Genomic DNA, 26,187 nt, shown 5'->3' with positions numbered 1-26,187 from the left:
AGCACATGGTGTACAATACCTTTAAATTCCGACATAAGATGCTCAATATCCTTGTGTCCCGCAGTGAATGCCTGGCGCTGACTATGAAGATATTCATTAATGACGCTTTTATTTGCTTTCCCAAACAAGAAAACTCTACATTGTTTCTTTGGTTTTTTTGCAACTTCTATTGACATAGAAGCCACAACAACATTATGATTGCTAATACCTTCTTCTAGATTAACTTCCTCAAAAAGATCAGGTCTGTTTGTCACCAAGGTATCTAATATGTTCCCATCTCGAGTTGGTTTTCCAACCAACTGCTCAAGGTTGGCACACTTGAAGAAATTTGTTGTGTACATTCCTCTTTACTGAAATGAAACATATGACAGTACATTTTCTTCAAATAAGCTCATAACACTGAAGCGATCTCCACCTATCATTCCACATATTATAATTAGTTTAATCATGACTTCTCTATCACTGACATTTAAAAATAAACCATTGTGTTGGAAACATGGCAGAGATTTTATTTTTTATTGGTCTCCTGATATAACCACTACCACTGGAATGATTATTTTCATTTACGAGACGTGTTTTTTAAGTAACTACTGTTTTGAAATTAAAAAAAAGACGTGCTAAGATATCTCAATAATTTTATTTTTACATGAAAACCTGTACCTTAATCTACTTTTCTACATAATTTCCGTCAATATTGAGGCACTTGTCATAACGTTGTACCAGTTTTTGAATGCCCTCCTCATAGAAGTCTGCCGCCTGACTTGTTAACCACTGCATCACCACTGTTTTGACTTCATCGTCGTCTTGAAGACGCTGACTGCCCAGGTGTTTCTTCAAGTGCAGGAGCAGATGGTAGTCACTGGGTACAAGATCAGGGCTGTACTGAGGATGATCTAGAGTTTCCCATTGAAAAGATGTGATGAGGTCTTTGGTCTGATTCGCCAGATGCAGACGGGCATTGTCTTGCAGCAAAACGATACCCTTGCTCAACTTCCATGGACTGTTGCTTTGATTCTGGTGTGACGTAGGCCACCCATGTTTCATCACCCGTAACAATTTGGCTTAAGAAATCATCAACGTCATTGTGGTACCGCTCAAGTAAAGTCAATACACTGTCTAAACGTTTGGTTTCGTGCACATCCATCAACATTTTTGGTACCCAACGTACACACAATTTTCGGTAATTCAAGTGCTCGGTCACAATGGCATACAAGACACTATGAGAAACATTAGGAATGTCATCCCGCAAGGAGGAAATCATAAAGTGCCTGTTTTCTGTCACCTTATTGTCCACTTCCTGCACCAAACTTTCATTAATGACCGAAGGACGCCCTCTCTGTTGTTCATCATGCACAGATCTCATGATGAATATCCATCGCTTTTAGGCCTTTAGCACTAAGAAATCTTATAACAGCCTGTACTTCACCGTCGGTGGGACTCACGATTATTGGAGGCATCTTTAACACTCAGTACACAACGTAAACAAGAAAGAATCAGATTGTAATAGCGTCAGTGCATAGATTAAGGTACAGGCTTTCATGTAAAAACAAAATTATTGAGATATCTTAGCACGTCTTTTTTTAATTTCAAAACAGTACTTACTTAAAAAACAAACATGGTTCGTACAAGTATACAGATTACCTCGTCATTTGGTCCCATAGCCCTCCCACCTCAATCAATATATCTATTTATATTTTTTCCTTCCTGATACTCCTTCCACCTCTGAAAGATTCAGAACAACCGCCACGAACACCTTCAACTGTTCCACTGTCAGCCATCTTGTTTTTACACCTTCAACTGTTCCACTGTCCGCCATGTTTGTTTTTACAGCTGGGAAACAGTGACAGTGGCAACTCAATCTATAGTGTTTGACAGTGATGAAGATGAGGAAAAAGAAAACGTAAGTGAAACATAATGTAAATAGACACACACACACACACACACACACACACACACACACACAGAGAGAGAGAGAGAATTAATTAATTTCAAGCATAGAAATAACAATTATCTACTTTAAGGTGTAAGGGGTTGCAGATGACAAACTGTGAAACAAAACAGACACTTTAGAAACACAAAACATCGGAAAAACCACACCATGCGGTAAAAAGGTATGAATTCATAATTTTATTTGTTTTTTTTTTTTTTTTTTCTTCGAAATATCTGTTATTATGATTTAAAAACTAATAGATGTATACAAACAGTAAAGAACATTCTTTATCTTTAACAGTCACAAAATAATAACTCACTGAAGATGCTGCTGTCACTGAGCTAGCATTGCTCTGTATCATACCCATAAACCAGTACTTGTTTTGAATTCCATGGCATATGCAAGTTGGTAAATCCCTCTTTATGTCCAGCACCTTCATTGGGATAACTTTTCGAGTAATCTGGGAGGCTTACTGTGTCTCTCTTACACATACTGAACAATCTGTTGCTTTAATTTAAGAAAACTTCCATGCTTTGGTTCCTTGACAGTTTGGTGCATAGAACTGGTGTTATTTAATACACTGTTTATCTGATGCCATCTACAACCTCCGTTTCTGTGACACTAAATTTTCTTCCTGCAGTACAGTTGTTTGAGGTCTTTGCTTCATGAATCACCATTAACTTAATTTACCATCATCTTGTCTGTGTGAACCAATTGTGAAACACTAACTTATAGATTCATGTTTTTCAACAGTCACAGCTATAATCAACATCCATTGTTGATTCCTGCAATTTACAGTTCTTTCATTGCTGACAACATATGAAAAACGGATGACAACAATACATTGTCCCCTTTCAGATTTACTGTAACCAACCTTGAAAATCAACAGTGCTGTAGAGAAGTAGCAGTTTTAGTGCTGTTATTGAAACTCATGTCATTTGCTAAGCCATGTTTCAAGTGCTCTGTGGGAACATATTTTTGTCAGCATTAATTTGTCTCCCGTAAAAATGTGCAGTATTGTTGAGCATTTGTCTGAATTTGAAGTGTGTTTAAGTTTGACTACAAACAGTTTCAGCGGACTGAAGTTTAAATGTGTCAGCTGCTCATAAAAAGCCAATGTACACAGTACAGTAATATATTCCCACAGTTGGCAGTATGAGAAGGTTTGCTGCCAACTCGCCACTGCCCTCCCCTCCCTACATTCATCCTAATACTTGGCTAAGCTGATTTCGTCGTTCCTACAAACCTTCAGATTGAATGTGTATGTGATATCAATTGCAAAATTTCATCATAAATTTAAGACCACCCTATAAAATCTATTACAAAACGTAACAACACTGAACTCAGCAGCAATAGTTTAATCTGTGAATGTAAGACAACCTTGTGTTTTTCAACTAATGAATTTGGGGAAAATATCATCATCTTATGGTTGAGTAAACATAGTACTCGTGATCTAGAATCAGAGAGAGAGTCGGAAACAGCATGTGGAAAGAATCAAATTATGGAATTTGCAGATCAGAATATTACAGCAAATGGAGATGGCAAGAAGCTGCTAACAGAGGAGGAGGAGGAGGAGGAGGAGGAGGAGATTAGTGTTGAACGTCCCATCGACAATGAGGTTTTAAGAGAACGAGAACAAGCTCAGATTATGGAACGATGGGGATGGAATTTGGCCACGCCCTTTCAAAGGAACCACCGGGGCATTTCCCTGAAGTGATTTAGGGAAATCATGGAAAACCTAAATCAGGACAGCCGGACGTGGGTTTGAAACATCGCCCTTCATAATGCGAGTTCAGTGTGCTAACCACTGCGCCACCTCGCTCAGTGCTCACAGAGGAGAAAATTAATCCTAAGTTCCATGGAAGCGAACGAGATAAACCACATAAACTTCAAAACTGAAACATCAATGGAGATTTTAACTCTGTTTCTCCTGAATATGATAGTAGTATCTTAATCATAAGCTCCCTTCATGCAAATGCAAACTAAACAGGTAGGTAGCAAAATAATGCAAAGAAATGACAATGTGTGATAGAAGGTGAACAACAGTGAAACTACCTCCAGGTAAGTTATGATTAAGCTGGAAGCACCTTCAGAGGTGCTAATGACACAATATGAGTTGTATAACAGTTGGTGAACAACCAACACTTGTTCTTGTGGTTGATGATACAACTTTGACACAAAGAGCCAATCAGTAACTGCAGTATAGCTGACAAATTGGAACTGTTCATATTAGATGCCTTGACACCTGGACCAATTGTATTGTATGGAATGGTGTGGTGTGTTTGGGAAGGATGTAGAGTAAGGTTGGTTAGCTTGGAATTTTAAACAGTGGGCTGAAGGGGAGAAAGACTTTACACTTGATATTCATCAGCTCAGAATATAAGAAAGGAAGTCAGTGCAATAAAAAAATGTTAAGGAAAAAAAGCACTAATGGACTGTGCCTACATTGTTAAGCATCTAAAACAAGTGATGGTACAATCAATGTGACTGATTAGCTGTTGTAGTTAGAACGAATAATTCTGCAGGTATTTGATCTGGTTTGGATCAGGAAGATATTTCTTACAGTGAAACCTACAAAACTATGAATCAGGCTTTGTTCTGCATTTTAATTTACTGGTTGTTAATGGGTTTTGTACAGTGTGTGTGTGTGTGTGTGTGTGTTTGTCAAGTGGAGGAGTTAAATGGAAGTTGCCATTCATGGCAGTAATGTGCATTGATGAGAATTTATGATACAGATCACATTGCCTTATAAACATGAAATGTGTCTCTCCAAACTGTGGTGCTTTTTAAACCAGGCAAGGAACAATAAGGTAAAAACTTTACAAGTAAGTTTTAATAAATTATTACCCGTGATGTGATTACATACATACAATGCTCGAGAACTTACCAGTTTTATGAATTCAAACATTTCCAAAATAGCTGAGTCGAGAAGATTGTAACGTCCATTATTTCTTATAAATGCATCAATTACTGGGGCAAAAAGGTTTCCTTTGATGATGTATCTGTTATAGAATTCATCTTTTAAGGCAATAATTTTGCGCATAAACCTGAGAGCACCTGTGAACAAAACACAATACCGTTAGAAAGCTGTGCAATCCTGATGTCATCAACACTGTTGTTTAAACAGGGTGTATATGCAGACAAGGAAAAAAATTTCCTGGATTTTTCCCGGATCTCCCGTTTAATAATACATTTTCTCCCAGGTGAAAATACACTTTTTCCATGTTAAGTGAGAGTATACTTTCCCTCGGAACTGTAAAACCTATCCTTTGAATGGATATGTTTTATACAGCAGCGTAGAATTTACCGGCACTTTAGAAAATGAAACTCTGGGGGCAGAAACACGTTTTGGAAAGATCTTTGATGTGAAGCAACAGGTATGCTGCATATTTTTGTGTTACGAAAGTATAAATTCGAATTCCACCAACAGGAAAAGTTAATGGTTTAAATTAATATACATGGTGTTGTTACAAGAAAAGAAAAGCTTTCGCATATAATGTTGATCTGTTTAGCACGTTACACTTTAAGATACATCACACAAATATGCCACTAAAATTTTTAATAGCGACATAAATCTTTTATCTTCTGGGCTCGAAATTCTGCTAAATGGCTTGTCATCAACGAGTTGATTTTCAAAAGAGAGCAAACGCTCTGCGATTTAAGAAATTCATCTACATTCTCGCACATAGTTCACCTTGCGAAAAAGGAAATTTACTTTCAAAATAACGCTTTTCAAACAACAATTCACAATATTTTCCCGCGACCTGTTATAAATAGATTCATTTCAGCAGTTGCCAGAGAGCGCAAGATAAGAGGCGCCACCATGCTGGCGCAGCTACGGTGACGTAGGAAGCCCGTATGTTCTTACTTGTGAAACATTAAAAGATCTTGCATTATGTCATAAAAGAAACAAAACATCAGAGGATACTCCATGAGTGTCGGAATTTCGTGATCCATACTAAAATGCATGGTTTGCCTTAAAGTGCACATTCGTATGTCCAGATTCCAAATGACGTAGACCTCAGCCTGATATTAAGCTTTTCAATGTGGTTTTCGGGGCATGAGTACCAGTACTGTATTATCTCATGTTTGATTCTTTATTATGGCATAATGCCATATGTGCTAGAAGATGAAAACGTGCACTTGAAATACAGTGAACAGTTGAAACTAGCCAAATAAGACTTTTCAGAAATAAGTTCATTTTGTAGCACACATCTTTCTGTAGAGTCTGATACATAAAACATATATCTTCGACAAAATTTCCAACATGTTATTTGGTTTTAAGTGTGCAGTGCAGTGCCATGTCTCTTCAAACTATAATCTTATACCGCACATCACTGGATTTCGCTCTGTGGAACTCGAACATGGATATTTTGTAATGGATGTCATCAATTTCAGGACAGAGGAAATTAAACACACAGGGACTTCAACTGGCCCTGTCTAGTGTAGGAATCTCTCAAAAAATTATCTGTCAAAATTTCACATTCTTGGATACACCGAGAACATAATATGTATTCTTTCTTACCTGTTATTCCTGTTACTCATTTATTTCCACTCAGGTAGTCTGAATCTATGGATTTCACTAGTAATTATAACAACGCTGAACATTCGCAAACCAAATCGACCACATAAACAAACAGCATTTGGTATTCACTGGTTCAGCTTTATTCCGCTCAGCTCCTAGAGCCCCGTCCCGTTTTGTCTGCAGGAAAGTTTATTTCTAGATGTCATGAGGACTCCTCTGGCAGAGACATCATGTACACTATGCACACATTCAAAAATCAACTTAGAATGTGTTCAAAAAACGAGCAGGGGTGCGTTTCAAAGTCATATGGTTAATCGATAGACCGACGTGTGCTGGATGCTAGATGCTTTGTGAAACAAAGTTGTTTTCCACAAGAATATGAATTTGCCCCCTACCCCCGAAATTGCCGCCCAGTTCAGATACCCCAGTTTGCCCCCAACCCCCACCAGATCAGGGCCTGCTGCGCATGCATGAATCTGGCAGCTTGGGAGCGCAAGTAAAATTTTTCTGGGTACCATGTGGCTGGTTGCTGCTACTGCTGCTTACACAGCCAACAGCCACATTTCTGTGGCCAGATGTGGGAGAAGGTACTACTCATTCACGGCTCAACTGCGCGTGTGCATGAGCCCGCTTGTAACTGATTAAATGAGTCTAATGTAAACAGTTGTGATGTCACGTTCGTTGGAGGCAATTTGTTGTTATGAAGCATTGCATAGTCTTCTGAAAGCCTTTGACACATTTTGCTGTTGGCAGACGTTAGTACAAACACTATGTTATTTCATATGGCAAATTTCCTTTGCAATTTAAGTTTTATTTTATTTTATTTTTTTTCTCTCTTTCATGTTTTAATGCTGCAGTGTTATTCTGCAGTAGCGGGATACAGTAATATCCTTTGTTAGAGTATCGGTTCTTACCAGTCAAGATTACAAAAATTTAACTGAAACAACAAAAAATTCCCAGAATTCTAAAAAATTCCTGGGTTTTTACCGGCTCTCCGGGTTGTATACACCCTGTTAAAACATGCTTAAAGTATCGCACAATTAAATAGGTTGCCTTTTTTTTTTTTTTTTTTTTTAGTAACTCTTCAATAACGTTTAAGACAAACCCACCATAACATATCACAACTCCTGTATACTGTGTAAACTGAGATTAACACTGCAAAAAACTAATTTTTAAATTACACCATACTTGTACTATCGCTCTCAGAATATCAAGTGCAAAATGTTGATAATCACATCATCTTCAGTTACTACTTATAAAAACACAAATTATTTTTTCAACTCAACAATTATCAGAACACAATGCGGAAAACAATAAAAACAGAGAGACAAAAACAGTGATGAAATGACATTTAAAGAAGCTGAAACTGATGTTGGCTTCCATAAAAAGTTATGTAACATCTTTAACCAAGTGTGATGTTTTACGCTTTTCTCTATTTTTACTTATAAAACACTTTTTGTAGACATTTATACTACCAAAAATGTCAAATCTTTAGCTCTGGAGGTCTGAGTTATTTTTTCATGAGTTAAAAACTGTGAAAAAAATAGTTACATATAATTTATTCCAGTTTTAGTATATTCTGGAGGATCAAATCTCCAAAATTTCCCTTCAAGAAATCCTGCAATAGATAGTCAGTTGGATGTCTTTCACACTGTGTAATCAATTGTATTGAATATCTGAGAGCATTTCTATTACCATTTGAAAACTAAACTACAACGATTCAGCTGCCGGACTGCATTAAATACCAAATCTTTATATACTATCTAATGGAGCGTGAGTATAGTACAGGTCTGTCCAATCCTTGCACCCTATACAATGCTGTATGCTAAAAATATTTGTAGTTATCCACTCAAATTTTATTTCCATTTCCTAATAACCCAGAGCCATATTTTATATGCAGCTCTAACAATTGCCTATGTTGTCATCAATACAAGCAATAACATTAGACAGCCAACTGATGATTATCTGATAAGAAGTTCTCTGAGGCAGTGTCAGAGGGCTAAAAATTGATAAGCATGGAAACGGAAGTGTTATAGCTCACCATATAGAGAACAGAACCGTACCACTAGGCTCTCATGCTGGAACAAACAAATTATTTCAAGAACGTAGTTAGTAACTATCAAAGTTACTCATCATTTAACTGAATTATCCTGCTGTTATATCACTGTACTACTTTCTTCAGGTTGTCAATATCTATATGCCCAATTCAGCAGTTTCTTCTAAATATTTGGAACTACCTTCTATTGTCCCCTGTAACTAAAAACAAATGCAATTCACAATTTTTCTGGTTTTGTGGATTGCTTACAGGCCTCAGCACTTACTTTTGAACTTATTAAATCTTCTGAACCTCCTAATACAGTCACTAAAGTTTAACATGTAACTATAGAAATACTATATTATTGTATAGACCTTTGACAATATTATGAAAAGGATAGACTGCTACCTACTATATAAAGTAGATGTTTTAAGTTGAAGACAGGCATAATAAAAAGACTTCTGAACTTTCAGCCAAAAAGTGTTCTTACAAAGTAGAAAACACACACACACACACACACACACACACAAGCGACACACATGAATACTGTCTCTAGTCGCTGAGACGTGTGTGTGTGTGTGTGTGTGTGTGTGTGTGTGTGTGTGTGTGTGAGCTATGCTTGTGGGTGTTTTCTACTTTACAAGCAGTACTTCTGCCAAAAGCTCAAATGTACAGCAGTCTTTTTGTTGTGCCTGTCTGCAACTCAACATCTTCTCTATACGGCAAGTAGCAATCTATCCTTTTCATAAAATTTTCAGGATTTTCTATTGTTTGTGTAATCTTTGATAACTTTGTAGTATAATGTGATGTTCTTCTCTCCTGAAGGGGGGGCGGGGGGGGGGGGGGGGGGGAATTTAAAAGAGAAGATTGGGAGGGGGGGAGCTTGAAGGGTGGCTGAGATGGAAACAAAGTTTGAGACATTCCCACTTTTCCTCAACATATGTAGATCCAATTTTGTAAAGCTGGTAAGAAACAGGAGGAGACCTGATTTTGCGAAGGGGGGGGGGAGAGGGGGGGCAGAAAAATGTGAAGTGGAGGCCTAAGCAGCTCACCAACATATACAACAAAATGTACCTATACAAAGCAATACTCAAATTTATTACTTTGATTTCTTTTTCCTGGTTTATTGAAGAGTATCCTCAGTGGTGGCACGTGCTAACTGATCCTTTCGCATGATATTATGACAATAGCCTTTCCTTTTTGGTGGTGGCAGAGGTTCAAGTGGATAACTTATACTTCATTCATTCACTGGTCTGATAACTAGAGAAAAAAGTGATAAAATGAATGTGTAATGCAAGTTTTCAATTTTAACCTTTGCTGATAACAGAATGGAAACTCAGTTACCATAACATGTGAAAGAGACGAGCAAACACTTGTCACCACCATGGCAAACACCTGGTGAAAAACGTTCTAAGTATACTTAAGACAGAAAAAAAGCAGAATACTAAATGTCAGAACAGTTGCAGTGGAAAAGGGCATTAAACATACATTTCTCAGATAACAACAAAGTATTTTAATAATCCTAGAACTGCTATATCACTACTTTATTACAGGCAAATGGAAATTAAAGAGACCTTTGGAGAAAAGAGAACCACTTATTTGAATATCAAAAGCTCAGATGGAAAACCAATTCTAAGCAAAGAAGGGAAAGCAGAAAGGTGGAAGGAGTATATAGAGGGTCTATACAAGGGCGATGTTCTTGAGGACAATATTACGGAAATGGAATAGGATCAAGATGAAATGGGAGATATGATACTGTGTGAAGAGTTTGACAGAGCACTGAAAGACCTAGGTCGAAACAAGGCCCCGGGAGTAGACAACATTCCATTAGAACTACTGATAGCCTTGGGAGAGCCAGCCCTGACAAAATTCTACCATCTGGTGAGCAAGATGTATGAGACAGGTAAAATACCCTCAGACTTCAAGAACAATATAATAATTCCAATCCCAAAAAAAAAAAAAAAAAAAAAAAAAAAAAAAAAAAAAAAAAAAAAACAGGTGTTGACAGATGTGAAAATTACCAAACTATCAGTTCAATAAGCCATGGCTGCAAAATACTAACACAAATTCTTTACAGATGAATGGAAAAACTGGTAGAAGCCGACCTCTGGGAAGATCAGTTAGGATTCTGTAGAAATGTTGGAACACATGAGGCAATACTGACCCTATGACCTATCTTAGAAAATAGATTAAGGAAAGGCAAACCTACGTTTCTAGCATTTGTAGACTTCGAGAAAGTTTTTGACAATGTTGACTGGAATATTCTCTTTCAAATTCTGAAGGTGGCAGGAGTAAAATACAGGGATCGAAAGACTATTTAAAATTTGTACAGAAACAGATGGCAGTTATATGAGTCGAGTGGTATGAAAGAGAAGCAGTGGTTTGGAAGGGAGTGAGACAGGGTTGTACCCTATCCCCGATGTTATTCAATCTGTATATTGAGCAAGCAGTAAAGGAAACAAAAGAAAAATTTGAAGTAGGAATTAAAATCCATGGAGAAGAAATAAAAACTTTGAGGTTCGCCATTGACATTGTAATTCTGTCAGAGACAGCAAAGGACCTGGAAGAGCAGATGAATGTAATGGACAGTTTCTTGAAAGGAGGATATAAGATGAACATCAACAAAAGCAAAACGAGGATAATGAAATATATTCGAATTAGATCGGGCGATGCTGAGGGTATTAGATTAGGAAATGAGGCGCTTAAAGTAGTAAATGAGTTCTGCTATTTGGGGAGCAGAATAACTGATGATGGTCGAAGTAGAGAGGATATACAATGTAGACTGGTAATGGCAAGGGAAGCGTTTCTAAAGAAGAGAAATTTGTTAACATCGAGTATAGATTTAAGTGTCAGGAAGTCGTTTCTGAAAGTATTTGCATAGATTGTATTTGTATGGAAGTGAAACGTGGACGATATATAGTTTAGACAAGAAGAGAATAGAAGCTTTCGAAATGTGGTGCTGCAGAAGAATGCTGAAGATTGGATGGGTAGATCACATAACTAAGGAGGAGGTATTGAATAGAATTGAGGAGAAATTTGTGGCACAACTAGACTAGAAAAAGGGATCAGTTGGTAGGACATACTCTCGAGGCATCAAGGGATCACCAATTTAGTATTGGAGGGCAGCATGGTGGGTAAAAATCGTAGAGGGGGACCAAGAGATGAATACACTTAACACATTCAGAAGGATGTAGGTTGCAGAAGGTACTGGTAGATGAAGAAGCTTGCACAGAATAGAGTAGCATGGAGAGCAATGAACAATGTTTAATAATGTGTCACTATAAATAACTGGTTACTGCAGTTGGTGATATCTCATCACTTTATTACTAACTACATTGCAAAGAAATGGGTGCACCTTTGGTCCGCAGCTATGATAGAGCTGAGATGTTGTGTGGCTAGGGCCTCCCATCGGGTAGGCCATTTGCCTTGTGCAAGTCTTTTGAGTTGATGCCATTTCGGCGACTTGCGCGTCGATGAGGATGAGATGATGATGATGATGATTAGGACAACACAACACCCAGTCCCTGAACAGAGAAAATGTGCAACCCAGCTGGGAATCAAACCCGGGACCCTTGGCATGACATTCCGTCGCACTGACCACTCAGCTACCGGGGCGACGTCCGCAGCTACGAAAACCAGTGACTTTTCCGTATTTTACAAAGAAAGGAAGAAGGAAGACAAGGTTTAATTTCTGATCAACATTACATCGAGGCCATTCAGAAACATAGCAAGCTTAGATTATGTCAAGAATGAAGAATGAACTTGACTGTGCTCTTTCAAAGGAACAATCCCAGCATCTGCCTGTAGTGATTGGTAAGCCTAACTCTGGATGGCTGGATGCAGGTTTGAACTGTCATCATCCCCAATGCGAATCTAGTGTGTTAACCACTGCACCACCTTGTGCAGTTATTTTACAGAACATACTTCCTTGGGAATATGGCAGTCTCACACAGTTTACTGAAACTAAGGTTTACTGCATCAGTAAACATGACTAGCCTGCAACAAAAGTGATCTCCCAGCAAATGTCTCGAATCTGTTATTTCATCCTGAGTTCTCCATTGTTTAATAACATTATGTTAAGCATAAATATAATGAAATGTTAAGTATTTGTTCTTTTTAGTATAATAATATCAATATTTCAATGATATCTTAGGGCAGTGTTGTACAGACTTTAAACTGCATACCACAAGCCCATCTTGTAACTGTAATGGCTGGAAAATTAATAACGATGATGACGACGACAATAATAATACAAACACGACGACAATAATAATACAAACATACATACATACACACACACACATAATTAGTTGATGACCTTTTTCACAATGTACTTTTAAAGAAACAATATTTACACAGCTGTTTTGATGTTTGGCTTAATTGTTATCACAGGCAAATGCAGAACTGACTCTAAATTGTCGTTTGTGTTGCAGTTCCTTTTTTTTTTTAAATTGTGGAGTAAGTTTGTATACATACATAGACTGACTCAAACAGCCTAGCACATTTTAAGGTACTGTCTACGTACATACTACAATTATTTTTATCAACAAAAATAATAGAAATTCAACATATTTAATTTGCAGTGTCTCCTCACTTTGCATGTTGAAAAGTCCCAGCTGCACCACTTCTGGTGCATTTTCAGGCAAAATGGCGCCTAAAAAAAATCTAGCAATGGCTTTACTCTGTGAAAATTAGTGAAAAGAGCCTTCATGGCTAATATCAAGTTACCTACTTTTTAACTGTATGTAGTCTTAAAGTTGGCTTCTAACTTTTCTGATACTTTCTTGTAATCAGGAAAACTGACATAATTGGCTTATCTCAGGCGGGTTTGAAACAGATTTAATTTACATTGAAAAGGTGTAATAAAGTTGAGTAATCAACATATTTTTGCCTTGAAGGTGTGTATTTATTAGTAGTGTCAGACAAAAGTGCTATGTCACGTAACCAACCTGTATTCTTTAATTTAGAGACATTTCTGTTGTTTTCAGTTATCAAAATTTCAATTTCATCATTAAAATTCAGAAAACATTCCAGCTTTCTACCACTACTTGGCCTTCTTATTCCTTTGCAAAAAAAAAAAAAAACACGCACACATCATATTCGCGAACAATGTTTTCCAGCACAATTTTAAACAGTCGGTACTCAAGATCATGAGATTATGAAATTACTTGTTTAACTCACAGCTTTCATAACATCTTAGAAACCTACTACCTTTGGACACACAGTCTACTATTAGATGATACAGAGCAACTGTATCAATTTTTCACAGTGCACTCCTACATGTTATTTTAGTAATGATACCAACCCAAATTCCTGCTCTTGAAGATGCTCTCCATTACCCATAATACCTGCTAACTTAGTCAGATCTAAACCAATGCTTAAAAAGTGTTCCAAGAGTCCAGTGAACATATCACTACCCATTTTTTCCCCTGACAATGAACTTGTTCCAGTCAACTCTTCACATACTTCAAACACAAAAGCTATCCCTCGCACAAATACTAACAGCTAGGGTGTGGAGATTGATTCATCAGTAGCCAATGAAAATTAAGCAGATTTATTTGAGCATGTTTTAACTGATGTTTTCTATTTGCTGACATTGCAGTAATTCTCCTTTCACAGTCATCTGATTTAACTATATTTTCTCAACTAGTTTAACTCACAGTAGGCAAATTTTTTAGCAGCTACCTCACATTTTTGACAAAATATCCATCTGTAAATGACCGGTAACTTTTTGTTATAACATATTTTCTAAAACATTGTGGAAAAATAAGTCTAGACAACACAAATCATGTTTATCGGTGACCTGTTTCAGTTCAAAGGTGAACCATCTTCAAACTACACTCCAAAGTTGATGTGTGGGGACAAATCAAAGGAGCAGGAAGTGCGTAAGTCTCGAGCCGCTGTCAACTGCTCAGCTGATTGAGCAGTTCATAGTATCTGGACACTTCTACAGATCCTTGATCCATCTCCAAACATCAAGTTTGGAGTATAGTCTGAATATGGTCCACCTTTGGACTGAAGCTGGTCACCAATAAATGAGACATGTGTGATCTAGACTGTTTTTCTAATTAACAATTTTTGCTATTAGGCGAGATATTTCAAAACTTATTCCTGTTGCAGTGTCTTGAGTCTTTAACAAGTTCTCTAAACATCACTTGCTGATATGTCAATCCCTGTTACAAGAAATAAATTTTCTGTCTACATAGTTGTTCTGGCAATTCAGAAAATTAGGTGGCAGTCTCTCATTTTTAACGCCAACACTTTCAGTATTCTGCAAACACTTCCTTCCCCTATCCCAACGTAGCGTGACAATTCGTTCACTCTTTGCAGATTGTCTGGAGTGTGTGCAGTACAAGGCCTGCCACTGTGAGGACAATCCCCAATACTGCCGTGCCCGCTTTCATCACGTAACCTGCTTGCCCACCGACTAACTGTACTGCGATCGACAGCAGCATCTCCATACACCTTTTCAACCTCTTGTGGATGTTTCCCACTGTCTCGTTTTTGCAGCACAAGAATTCTATGACTGCACCTTGCTTCTGACGAACGTCAAGTGTAGCAGCCATCTTGAAGACATGCTGTGACGGCATCATACACGGGAACAGGTTGAGCTAAGTTTGAAAACAAGCAGGAAGGGTGTATCTACTGTAAAACTTTCACACATGCAGAATGAAAACGGTATTTTTACAAAAATAGTGTGCATTTCTTTTGGAGTGACCCTCATAGATCTTCTCCAAAGACTGTGGGGGAGGGGGGCAGTGAACCTGAGCAACAATGCCTATCAAGAGAAAAACAAAAATGTTTCTGCACAAAAACACTAACACAAGTTCAAGTACACACATACACACACGCACACACAGAATGAATTATGTGGTGTGGGCTGCCGTTACATCAATGGCGAGCTGCATGCGACTCTTTTGCTATGGTCAGTGCACCTGTCTTTTCCTTTTATATCAACATAATAACAATGCAGAAATGTTATTTGGAAATTAACTGCTAAAATTCACAATTAGTTACAAAATAACAGATTTTTTCATGACAGTTGACAGAAGCAGAAAAATCCCTTATCATACTGAAATTAAAAATAAGTAACTTACAGAGAACAAGAAATGTGTGAGTAGATTTCATAAGAACAAGGATTCTCCTAAGAAGATCCTTGTTAAGAATGCAGTTTTTAATGTGGTATGTATGATGTTCCACACAAAACGAGAGAAGTTCCAGGATAAGACCAAGCAGCTGTACAGTCTGATAATCCTCCTTTGCAGGCCGATCCTCCACTGTGTTCGCAAGGAGAGGTGCTAAAACAAAGTTCAACAACACACATTTGGATATTTTAAAACACACAGAGCAAATGCTAAGCTTTTGAATGTATTAAAACGCACGCACTTGGAAGCCCTTCCTCTATTTACTTATTCTAAATATCCACAACTAACCATTTTATGAAGTAGACTATACTTGTATTAAAGCAAGCATTTATTTAACACTAGAGACCATGAATACAATTGCCTGAGGACTCACAGCAAATGTGGCCTGTTGTGATCCTGAAATTACATGAAAACCTTGCCCTGTTATTGAAGCCTATACAAAAAAAGCAACACTATGTTAATAACATCTGGAAAATATTACTCAATAATATGTGATTCACAGAAAAAAAATTCATTTACTAAAAAGACACAGAATGTTTTACTCGGTGATACCCCTTCCCTTTTTTCAATAAAAACACCAAAATTTCCTGTGAATTTTTGATAACAATATCAATACAACAAAATTAATAATATAGATAATAATAAGAAGAAAATAATGAATGAGTCAAAAGACAGACACAGAGAAAATGGGGAGGGAAGAAAAATACAAGGGGCATTTGAAAAGTCCATGCAAAGTCTGAGAGATGGCACCACTGGCACGTATCAAGGTCATGTTTAGTTAGTAGCATCTTTGGAAAGAACGCTCACCAAGTTTCAGCCATATTGGTCTATTTCTTTGTGTTTGGCATTCATGTGAATCAAGGAAGTCGAGTGATTGTCAAAAAATGGATGAAAAAGAATTTTGCATGGTGATTAAACATTACTTTATGAAAGGTAAAGACACCTCAGGAGACTGACTAAAGAGAAGCTTGATAAACATTATGGTGACTCTGCACTTTCGATTAGAACAGTTTATAATGGGGTTTCAAAATTTTCGGAGTGGCCATATGGGCACAAGTGATGCTGAATGTTCTGGATGTCCTGTGGAGGTTACGACTCCAGAAATCATTGATAAAATCCACGACACAGTGATGGATGACAGAAGAGTTAAGGTGCGTGAGATTGCTAGAGCTGTGGGCATCTTGAATGAACAGGTACATAATATCTTGCATAAAGAATTTGGACATGAGAAAGCTATCTGCAAGATGGGTTCCGCGGTTGCTCACGCTTGACCAAAAACAGAATCATGCGAAGTGTTGCAAGGGTGGTTTGCAGCTGTTCAGGAAGAATCCGCAAGACTTTTAAGTGTCATTTCGCCACTGTGGATGAAACATGGATACATTACTATACTCCTGAGACCAAACAACAATCTAAACAATGGGTTACAAAGGGAGAATCTGAACCGATAAAAGGCGAAGACCATTCCTTCGGCCAGAAAGGTTATGGCACTGTCTTTTGGGATTCACAAGCGATAATCCTCATCGACTATCTGGAAAAGGGTAAAACTATTACAGATGCATATTATTCATCATTACTGGACCGTTTGAAAACCGAGCTGCAAGAAAAACGCCAGCGATTGGACTGCAAAAAAGTCCTTTTCCATCATGACAATGCACCAGCACACATCTCAGCAGTTGTGGTCACAAAATTAATGGAAATAGGATTCCAACTCGTTTCACATCCCCCCCCCTCCCCCTCCCCCCTATTCTCCAGACTTGTCTCCCTCAGACTACTATTTGTTCCCCAATTTGAGGAAATAGCTGGCGGGACAAAGATTTCATTTAAAACGAGGTGGTGATTGCAGCAACTAATAGCTATTTTGCAGACTTGGACAATTCCTATTATTCGGAAGGGATCAACAAATTAGAACAGCCTTGGACGAAGTGTGTAAGTCTAAAAGGAGACTATGTCAAAAAATAAAAAAGGTTTACCCCAAACACGTAAGTAGTTTTTATTTTTGCATGGACTTTTCAAACGCTCCTGGTATGAGCATAGACATTTTTCAAATTACAAACCGTCGATACCAAATGAGAAAAATGCCAATGTGTGGCAGTAACATTTGCAAAAAGGGCTGGGTCATGGATTCATGTGAACACCATGTTCTAAATTGGAATCTGTTACTGGTTACTTGCTTTTATTCACACGTGTAATATTGCAATATTTTAGAAATATGTTTGACGCAGGTGAAACAACTAACAATAGAAAGCACAAAATGAAGTTTTATAAACACAGGTGCTAATGGCAAATGGGAAGAAAACCTGTGCTACACAGAAGAGAATAAACATACTAGGAAATACAATCAAGCAGCGGAACGTAGGTTTAGTGACAGGAAGAGGACTCTGTAGTAGTAAAGTTCTGGGTCATGCAAGATAAGAAAAAGGAAAAGACAAATGGGTAAAATTATTGGTGCTACTAACCTACGCCAAATATGTGTCAGTGATGGCAGCAGAGCTAGTACCATTAGTAATATAAGGAGTGATAAAAAAGCTATTATGGCCATCATGTGGGCAAGGGATTAGTGTGCCATTGTGCCTTTTCGACAGGCTTCCTGTAAATGTGGAAATGTGAACTATGGTGATGTTATTACCAAATGCTACCAAAACGACCAACATGTTGTTATTCTTTTCTTGGCTGCCAAAGGACACACACCTGTAGACTGTCATCAGAAAATGAAAATGTGTATGGAGCAACATGTTTGTCAAAAAAACACCACTCTGGAGTGATGCACAACAAGAAATGCTTCTGCTGCATGATAACAACATATGCCCACACATTGCAAATGTCATAATGCCAATTTTATGCCAACTCAAGAGGGAGACACACTAGCATCCACCTGATCTCTCCCCAACCCATGCGATTATCATGCCTTCAGTCCCTTAAAAAAGGCCTTGAAGAGTCGGTGATTACTGTCGGATCAGGATGTGCAGCAGGGAGTCACGGACTTTTTCATACAGCAGGACACGGTGTTTTACAAAATGAGCATCTTCAACTTGGTGTGTTGGTGGGATAATTGCCTTATTGTTCATGGTGATTTTTCCCTGGCTGGTATACCAAGTCTGGACTGTAACGGCTCTGAACAGAAATTTTTTGATTGCACCTTGTAGCAATAGTAGCCGTGGTGGTGGCTGCTGTGGCAGCAGCAGCAGCACCAACAACAACAACAACAACAACAACAACAACAACAACAACTACTACTACTACTACTACAATAATAATAATAATGATATAATAATAATAATAATAATAATAATAAAGGTTTATCACTTACCAATTAAAACATGGATGCTGTGCTTGTAAAAGTAGTTTAAAAAATCTGTCTTCTCGGACTTATTCAAAGAAGCAAGCATATTTTCTGGATCAAGAAGTATCCTTAGAATTCCCATAAGCTGTACAGCACCCCCAAGTTCAGGGTCAGTATCACAGATCATTTGCTCTATAACGACATTAATTAACATCTGATCCTGCAAGAGGAAACATTATGCAAAACAATGGTAACGGAATCAAGCAAGTAGCAAATGTACTAGCCATTTAGTCAATCTGAATATAATCACCTACCATTACAAAATTAGTTCAATTAATTTTTTTTGTATTTCACTGATCAATCAAAAAAGTTTTACCAAATTATCTGAAACTAATTACATGTGTAACATTTATATTAATTCAGAATCTGCTTTCTTATTTTTACTACCACTTATATTGTATACATTAATTTCAGTGACATGCTCTCTTTCCTCACTGTATTTACAGTGACATTTGTACATATGGTCATATGAAGTCTCAAGAACCAACTGCAAAAAACACTACCTCTCAAAAAGTTTTTCTGGGATTTGTTCTACTTCCGTAAGATACTTTACCGTAAAACAGTTGGAAAATAATGGGAGAAACTTTAACTTCTGTAATGCAATATATTTTGGAACTTTGGTTTTATTTTCTTCTCTTAAAATAAAGACAGTGTTTTAAGGATTTTCACCAAATATTCTTCTTAAGCGTTCATAACAAGAGTAACTGCATTGCAAGACGGAGCATTTTTAACATTTTCCTCAGCGACATCACCACTAGAGAAATTTGTCAAAGCAAAGTAAGTTATATTTCACTCAGATACTGCTGGAGTGTGAAATAAAGGGTAATCAGAATATTGTTGGTCCATAGCGTGACTATTCACGATAATCATAAGCACTATTGACTACTGAAAAGTGAAGAATGCACCAACAACAGTACTTCCATAAAAGGCAGTATTAAATCTGCCATCAAATAATGATAACAATTCCTGATCTTAACAACCAATATTCAGCATACATATATGACTGGGTTGTACATTCTATCAAGTAATGCCCGACTGACATTAGTTCAAGAACAAATAAGTCACATGCTAAGTAAAATATCTATTTTACTTATAATTTATGGTTGACAACACCACAATATAAAGAATAAATACCATATTACAGTAAATGAATATCTATTAAGACTCCTCAGAGCAACTATTGGTTTCTACCTAAAAAAACATCTACAGCATAACATATCACACAACACTCAGCACAGACCAGTTTTCACTTACCTCGTCAGTGTTATTGGTGTGTTGTAGAGTATATTCGCGAACAACGGACGGAGAATATTCGACTATATATGTAAGGATATCTATAGATGCTGTTTTTGTCTGAGGATCATCAGCTCCAAGTGTTATTTCCAAAGCGGGCAGTATTCCCAAGGAGGATAAGGTCTGCAAAACCAAATGAGTTTTATGCAATGAAATAACACTATAAAATATTGTTAGAATAGTTGACTGCAACACACCTTATAAAATGACTCTTTTCCTAACGGCTGCAAATTTTGAGAAAAATTGCAGAATTCTTTGAGAAACAGCACCAGATCTCTACGTTTCAAGTCATCTGTTGACTCATCTGTCAGTAAAGCAAACAGCTCCGTCAGAAACCTTTCATCATCCTGAAAGATTGGCAACAATGAAAACTTTTGCCACAATGCAGAAATACCATAGTCTATTTATATTTCATGTAACATACCTGTATAAGCTGCACAATTTCTACTTTATTAAAGAAAATAAAACTTGATAAAGTGGAAAGCATATTATCCTCAAACACTGATGGTGTGGGAAGAACAACATCCTGAATGTACTGGACACGGTACGTTTGATGAATTTTTGCCAGTAGCTCAGGGTTTGTGATTGGTATAACCTCCTTATACCTGACAACACAGAAAAAAATTATATATATCCAGTAAACAATTTTTTGAAAGCAGCGATGACGTGACAATATACACAAACTAAGTACTATCATGAAATTTGTAAAATTACCTAGCCAACTGTTTCAGGTACTGCCGATGACGTTTTGGAGTTGGGGATGCGGGATCATATTCCAGGCATCCAACCACGTCAAATATTGTATCTTCTGAAATAACAGTAATAACTTTATGTACTTTGGTATCATATTCAAGAAAATTTACAGTACCTTATTCCTTCTAAAACGTAATGATTTTAGTATCTAGCCTATTGAAAAATGCCCACATGAACTTTCTCATGCACTGCCACATTCTAGCTTCTATTCTAGTATTTTAGATAGGGTGGTGACAACCAACAAAAGTAGTTAGCAATGAAATTTTCAGATTAATTTTGTATAGCAAGTAACATGTGGACCACGAACACTGGAAAACGCAAATTGCAAAACAATTTTACTTTGGTATAGCCTCATAACTCATTACAAATTTTATCAAGAGTCCATCAGTCAATGATTGACTGATGGACTCTTGATAAAATTTGTAATGAGTTATGAGGCTATACCAAAGTAAAATTGTTTTGCAATTTGCGTTTTCCAGTGTTCGTGTTCCACATGTTACTTGCTATACAAAATTAATCTGAAAATTTCATTGCTAACATTTGACCCACCTCCCTCCACAATCCTGTTTCCTATCCATTAGCTTAAAACTGTCGTCTAAAAGCCACTTGCTATATATCCCTTCAGCTGTACAAATAAAACAAGGCAAATTAATTTTAATACATACAAACAATTGACAAGCCAACTGAAACTATACTGTGTGTATTGTTCTTAAGTAGATATTTACGACTACTTGTCTTCATAAATGTACCCGTAATTAATAGTAAAACTTACCTGAAAACATGACTTCAAACAATGCATTTTTATTAAGCAAAAATATATTTTTGAATATTTCATATAGGTAATGAAGACCTTCAGTGTTTTCTAGGTCTTCACACATATGGAACAAATTCAATAACTTTCTTATGTAGCCTTCATTTTCAATAGCCACAGCCAATTTCTCCTTCCTCATAGGGGATGTCAGATTACTTCCCATAAGCTGAAAATGAACAAAATAAGTATACACAACTTAGGTTCATCACAGAAACTAAAATGTCAGCAAAATTTTTTTAGTTCAAACTAAAAATAAAATATGAAACTTTTCACAACGTCCAACATGAGATGTACTTTACACAGTGTCGACCACATGTCAGATGTCAACCATAATTTGATACAGGGTGTATACATGGACAAGGAAAAAAAATTCCCGAATTTTTCCCGGATTTCCCAGTTGAAAATACACTTTCTCCCGGGTGAAAATACACTTTATCCGTGTTAAGTGACAGTATACTTTTCCTTGGCACTGTAAAACTTATCAGTCTTTTGAATGTTTATGGTTTTCTACACAGACGTAGAATCTTCCGGCACTTTAGAAAACAAAACCCAGGGAGAAAAAAAAAAAAAAAAAAAACCATGTTTTGGAAAGATCTTTGATGTGCAGCAACATGTACGCTGCATTTTTTATGGAGGTATAAATTCAAATTCCACCAAACACTGCATGTTATTTTCCGAAGCAATGAAATTGAGATTGCAATACGGTTTTGTAAGCCAGTCATAGCTCATATCACATGATCTCGCCACCTCATGACAGCGTAGGACACGTGATGTAGTCAACCAATAGCAAGATCACTCTTAAATAACGCGAACACACACAAAAAAAAGAGAAGTTAATGGTTTAAATTAATATACACAGTGTTGCTACAAGAAAAACAAAGCTTTCACAAATAATATTGGTCTCGAAGATTAATAAGCTGCAAGAGAAGCTAAGCTTCCACATATAACATGTGGATCTTTTCATGAGTGTTACACTTAAAGATACATCACACAAATGTGCCAGTAAAATTTTTAATAACGACGTAAATGTCTGATCTAGGCTCAAAATCCTTGAAGATAGTCATCCTCAAAGAATTGATTTTTAAATGAGAGTTAAACGCTCTGTGGTTTAAGAAATTCATTGTACATTCTTGCACATAGTTCATCTTGCGTAAAAGGAAATTTACTTTCAAAGTAACACTTTTCAAACCACCATTCACAATATTTTCCCGTGACCTGCTAGAAATTGGTTGGTTTCAGCAGTCGCCAGAGAGCGCCAGATCACAGGCGTCACTGCACCTGCGCAGCTACGATGATGCAGGAAGCCCGTATGTTCGTACGTGTAAAACATTAAAGATCTTGCATTATGTCATAAAACTCGTGAACCATACTAAAATGCATAATTCGGCTTAAAGTGCACAATCGTATGACCAGATTCGGATGTAAATTTTTTTGAGTACCAGTAATGTATTATCTCATGCTTGGTTCTTTATTATGGCATAATGCCATACGAGCTAGAATATGGAAACGTGCACTTCAGATGCAGCGAACAGTTGAAACTAGCCAACAGTGTGAAATTAAACACTTCGTTTCAAATAAATTGACTGTCTCAACGCAAAAGATTAATAAAAGCCAAATCTCTTTAGCAAAGCAACAAAAGTAACTTCATTCTTCTGCAGGGCGATTAATGCTTGACTGTCGGAAAGGTGGAAATAAAACCTGAAACTAACAACATATTTTAGCCTTCCGTAATTATGTGAACGTATTTTAGTTCATTTGGTAGCTCCCGGCCACAGAAATCCATTTTGTTTTCATTTAATGTGAGAGCAACAAACGAAGAGCAAACTAAATGTAAACACAGGTCACGTGGAGACTACCCACCTCCCCACAAATACTCAGACTGCTCTGTGCGCCAGCCCCGGATCTACGATATTTCCGAACCAAAGCAATTTAGATAGTGGCGCCCAGCCACTCATCTGTAGGCAGAAGCTGGAGAAGGTACTACTCATACGCGACTCAACTGCGCATGCACAAGAGCCCGCCCGCAACTACTCAAATGAATCTAATGTAAACAGCTGTCACGGCACGCTCATCGGAGGCAATTTGTTGTTAGGAAGCACTGTATATTCTTCCTAAAGCCTTTGACAAACTTTGGTTGGCAGACGCTTGTAAGAGCACTGTGTTTTGTTGTTGTATATGGCGCATTTCCTTCCTGACTTAAGTTTTATTTTCGCTTTTTTTTTTCCTCGTTCATGTTTTGTTGCTGCAGTATTATTCTGCAGAAGCGGGATACAGTAATATCCTTCATGAGAGTATTGGTTCTTACCAGTCAAAATCACAAAAATTTAACTGGTAACTAAAACAATGAAAAATTCACGGAATTCTAAAAAATTCCCGGGTTTTTCCCGGATGTCCCGGGTCGTATACACCCTGTGATAGCATTTGTACCAAAAATAATTTAATAACTGTTAGTGAATTCTCTGCAACCTAGATGGACATATCTAGGCTTCAAGCAGAGAAACATCCACATGCCTCCAGGTCTCTGTTGTGTGCATTGTCCGTCATATTGCACTTAGGGAGAAAGCTTGGATCATGCAAACATCATTAAGGACTTTACTTTACATTATTTGACACTGACTGTTGCAGAACCTGAAGTTAGGAACTATCAGATCAGCATAACAACACAATCCTTTGTTAGACAATCCCATATAGCCAGAATAATTTCTTCTTTCACTTGACCTAAGAGTTTTATGATTTCTTTTGTGTTTTTTTGTCTGCAAATGGGAACAGAAAATTATGACTAATCTATTAAATTAAAATCGAGAAGACGCATTTACTGCATATGTGCACAATATGAAATTGACAAGTGTTTGCAATACTATGCAGGAAAACCATTTCTGTCATCCCATAAATGTATCTCTATTATCAAAACAGACCATGTATAGTACTCGTAACAGCAGATTATTTTTGTGCTACTTTCACACTTCTTATCCCATTTACATTTCGTATCCTGTTTACAGAAATACATTGCAAAATTTTTAATTTGTGTCATTACGACTTCAAACAGCTGGTACACCATGCATCTGTTCTGATGCCAAATATGCAAAACTGATTTTACTTTTTACTGAGAAGTAACTGCCCTTGTACATGTTGACGTCAGCTTCTACTTAAGGAGTACTTGCAAAGTTCATTCGTAATTTTCACCATCATTAGCAGTAACAAATTAAACGTCAACTCCCTTCAAAAGGTGTTTGCATTGTTTGGGACACTTAATTTTACAAATTATATGTGCTTACAGAGCTTACTAATATAGTACCTGATTTATAGTTTTCTACTACATCTTCTGGTATTCTTTTGCACTATAAAATTAGAATGCATAAGGAAAATGTAAGTGAAAATTAGGCAGAGTCAACTTTCTGGTCAACTACAAACTATCTTCTGGTAAACCTTCCGGGATGTAAGGTCGTGGTCCATGAAACTCTTCAGCTCCTAACGTTTCGTCCAGAGCTGCGCTGGACATTTTCAGAGGGGTGTTTCTCGTCCGGTGAGTCTTGCCGACTGACGGGTCGGACGTCTGAGAGCGACTTATATATCGTAGAAAGTGGGCGTGACCAGAGTTACAAGTGATATCTGAAGATGTCCAGCGCAGCTCTGGACGAAATGTTAGGAGCTGAAGAGTTTCATGGACCACGACCTTACATCCCGGAAGGTTTACCAGAAGATATGTCATCCGGTCGTGAAAGCTTTCAAACTACAAACTAGTTTTGAAGTGGTTCAGCTAAACTGTCACCACTGATGCACTACTTTTCAAATAGTTCAATTTGTTGCTCTAAAAATCTGGACCGCGCAATGTGTCATATCTATGTGAGCACAGAACTAGGAAGTATTTTCTTTTGCATCATAGTGACACTGCTTCCTGTCTTACAAGATGGTGACCAATAAACTAGAGAATATTTGGCCAGGTCACAAAAATTTTAGTTTGACCAAAATCTGAGGTAGAAACCACAGCTTTCTGCTGTTGCCATTTAGACAAAGATATTACATGACAATAATTTAATGAAAAGCTGGTATACATGCATACACCCACAATACATCTATTTCTTTCAAAATGAAGAAGCCTAAACCAGTTAGCAATTGAAAGATATAAAAAAAAATGAGTAGAAATTTCTCTGCACAGCTACTTATGCCATTATACAGGCATAAATTATTTTAACAAGTTCTCTTTCCTCTGTCCAGTGAAAGACTAAAATGTAACAGCATATTTCATTTTCAGCTCATTCAGAACATAATCTTAACACAGTTTGAAAAAAGATACTCTGGTGTTGAGAATTCTTGTGATGGCCTTTCTCTTCATCTCTTTCCAATCATTTCTTTTT

General features: G+C 37.2%; 1 protein-coding gene across 3 annotated transcripts in view; it reads right to left on the bottom strand.

The window, feature by feature from the left end:
- LOC126260875 (serine/threonine-protein phosphatase 4 regulatory subunit 3) overlaps positions 1-26,187 on the bottom strand; it is a 129,512-nt gene that overhangs the window by 15,593 nt on the left and 87,732 nt on the right. For all 3 annotated transcript variants that reach the window (XM_049958315.1, XM_049958314.1, XM_049958316.1), the window contains exons 7-14: positions 21,794-21,998; positions 20,983-21,076; positions 20,693-20,873; positions 20,466-20,615; positions 20,230-20,391; positions 18,943-19,135; positions 15,588-15,788; positions 4,818-4,987 (exon numbers count right to left, since the gene is read on the bottom strand). In XM_049958315.1, the coding sequence (XP_049814272.1) occupies positions 4,818-4,987; positions 15,588-15,788; positions 18,943-19,135; positions 20,230-20,391; positions 20,466-20,615; positions 20,693-20,873; positions 20,983-21,076; positions 21,794-21,998 (1,356 nt within the window). The remainder of the gene's footprint in view (positions 1-4,817; positions 4,988-15,587; positions 15,789-18,942; positions 19,136-20,229; positions 20,392-20,465; positions 20,616-20,692; positions 20,874-20,982; positions 21,077-21,793; positions 21,999-26,187) is intronic.

The sequence above is a fragment of the Schistocerca nitens genome, chromosome 5 (assembly GCF_023898315.1).
Source record: "Schistocerca nitens isolate TAMUIC-IGC-003100 chromosome 5, iqSchNite1.1, whole genome shotgun sequence".
In the NCBI taxonomy this organism is placed as follows: Eukaryota; Metazoa; Arthropoda; class Insecta; order Orthoptera; family Acrididae; genus Schistocerca; species Schistocerca nitens.
The sequence above is the reverse complement of the archived record's forward strand: the minus strand, read 5'-3'. Positions and strand labels throughout refer to the sequence as shown.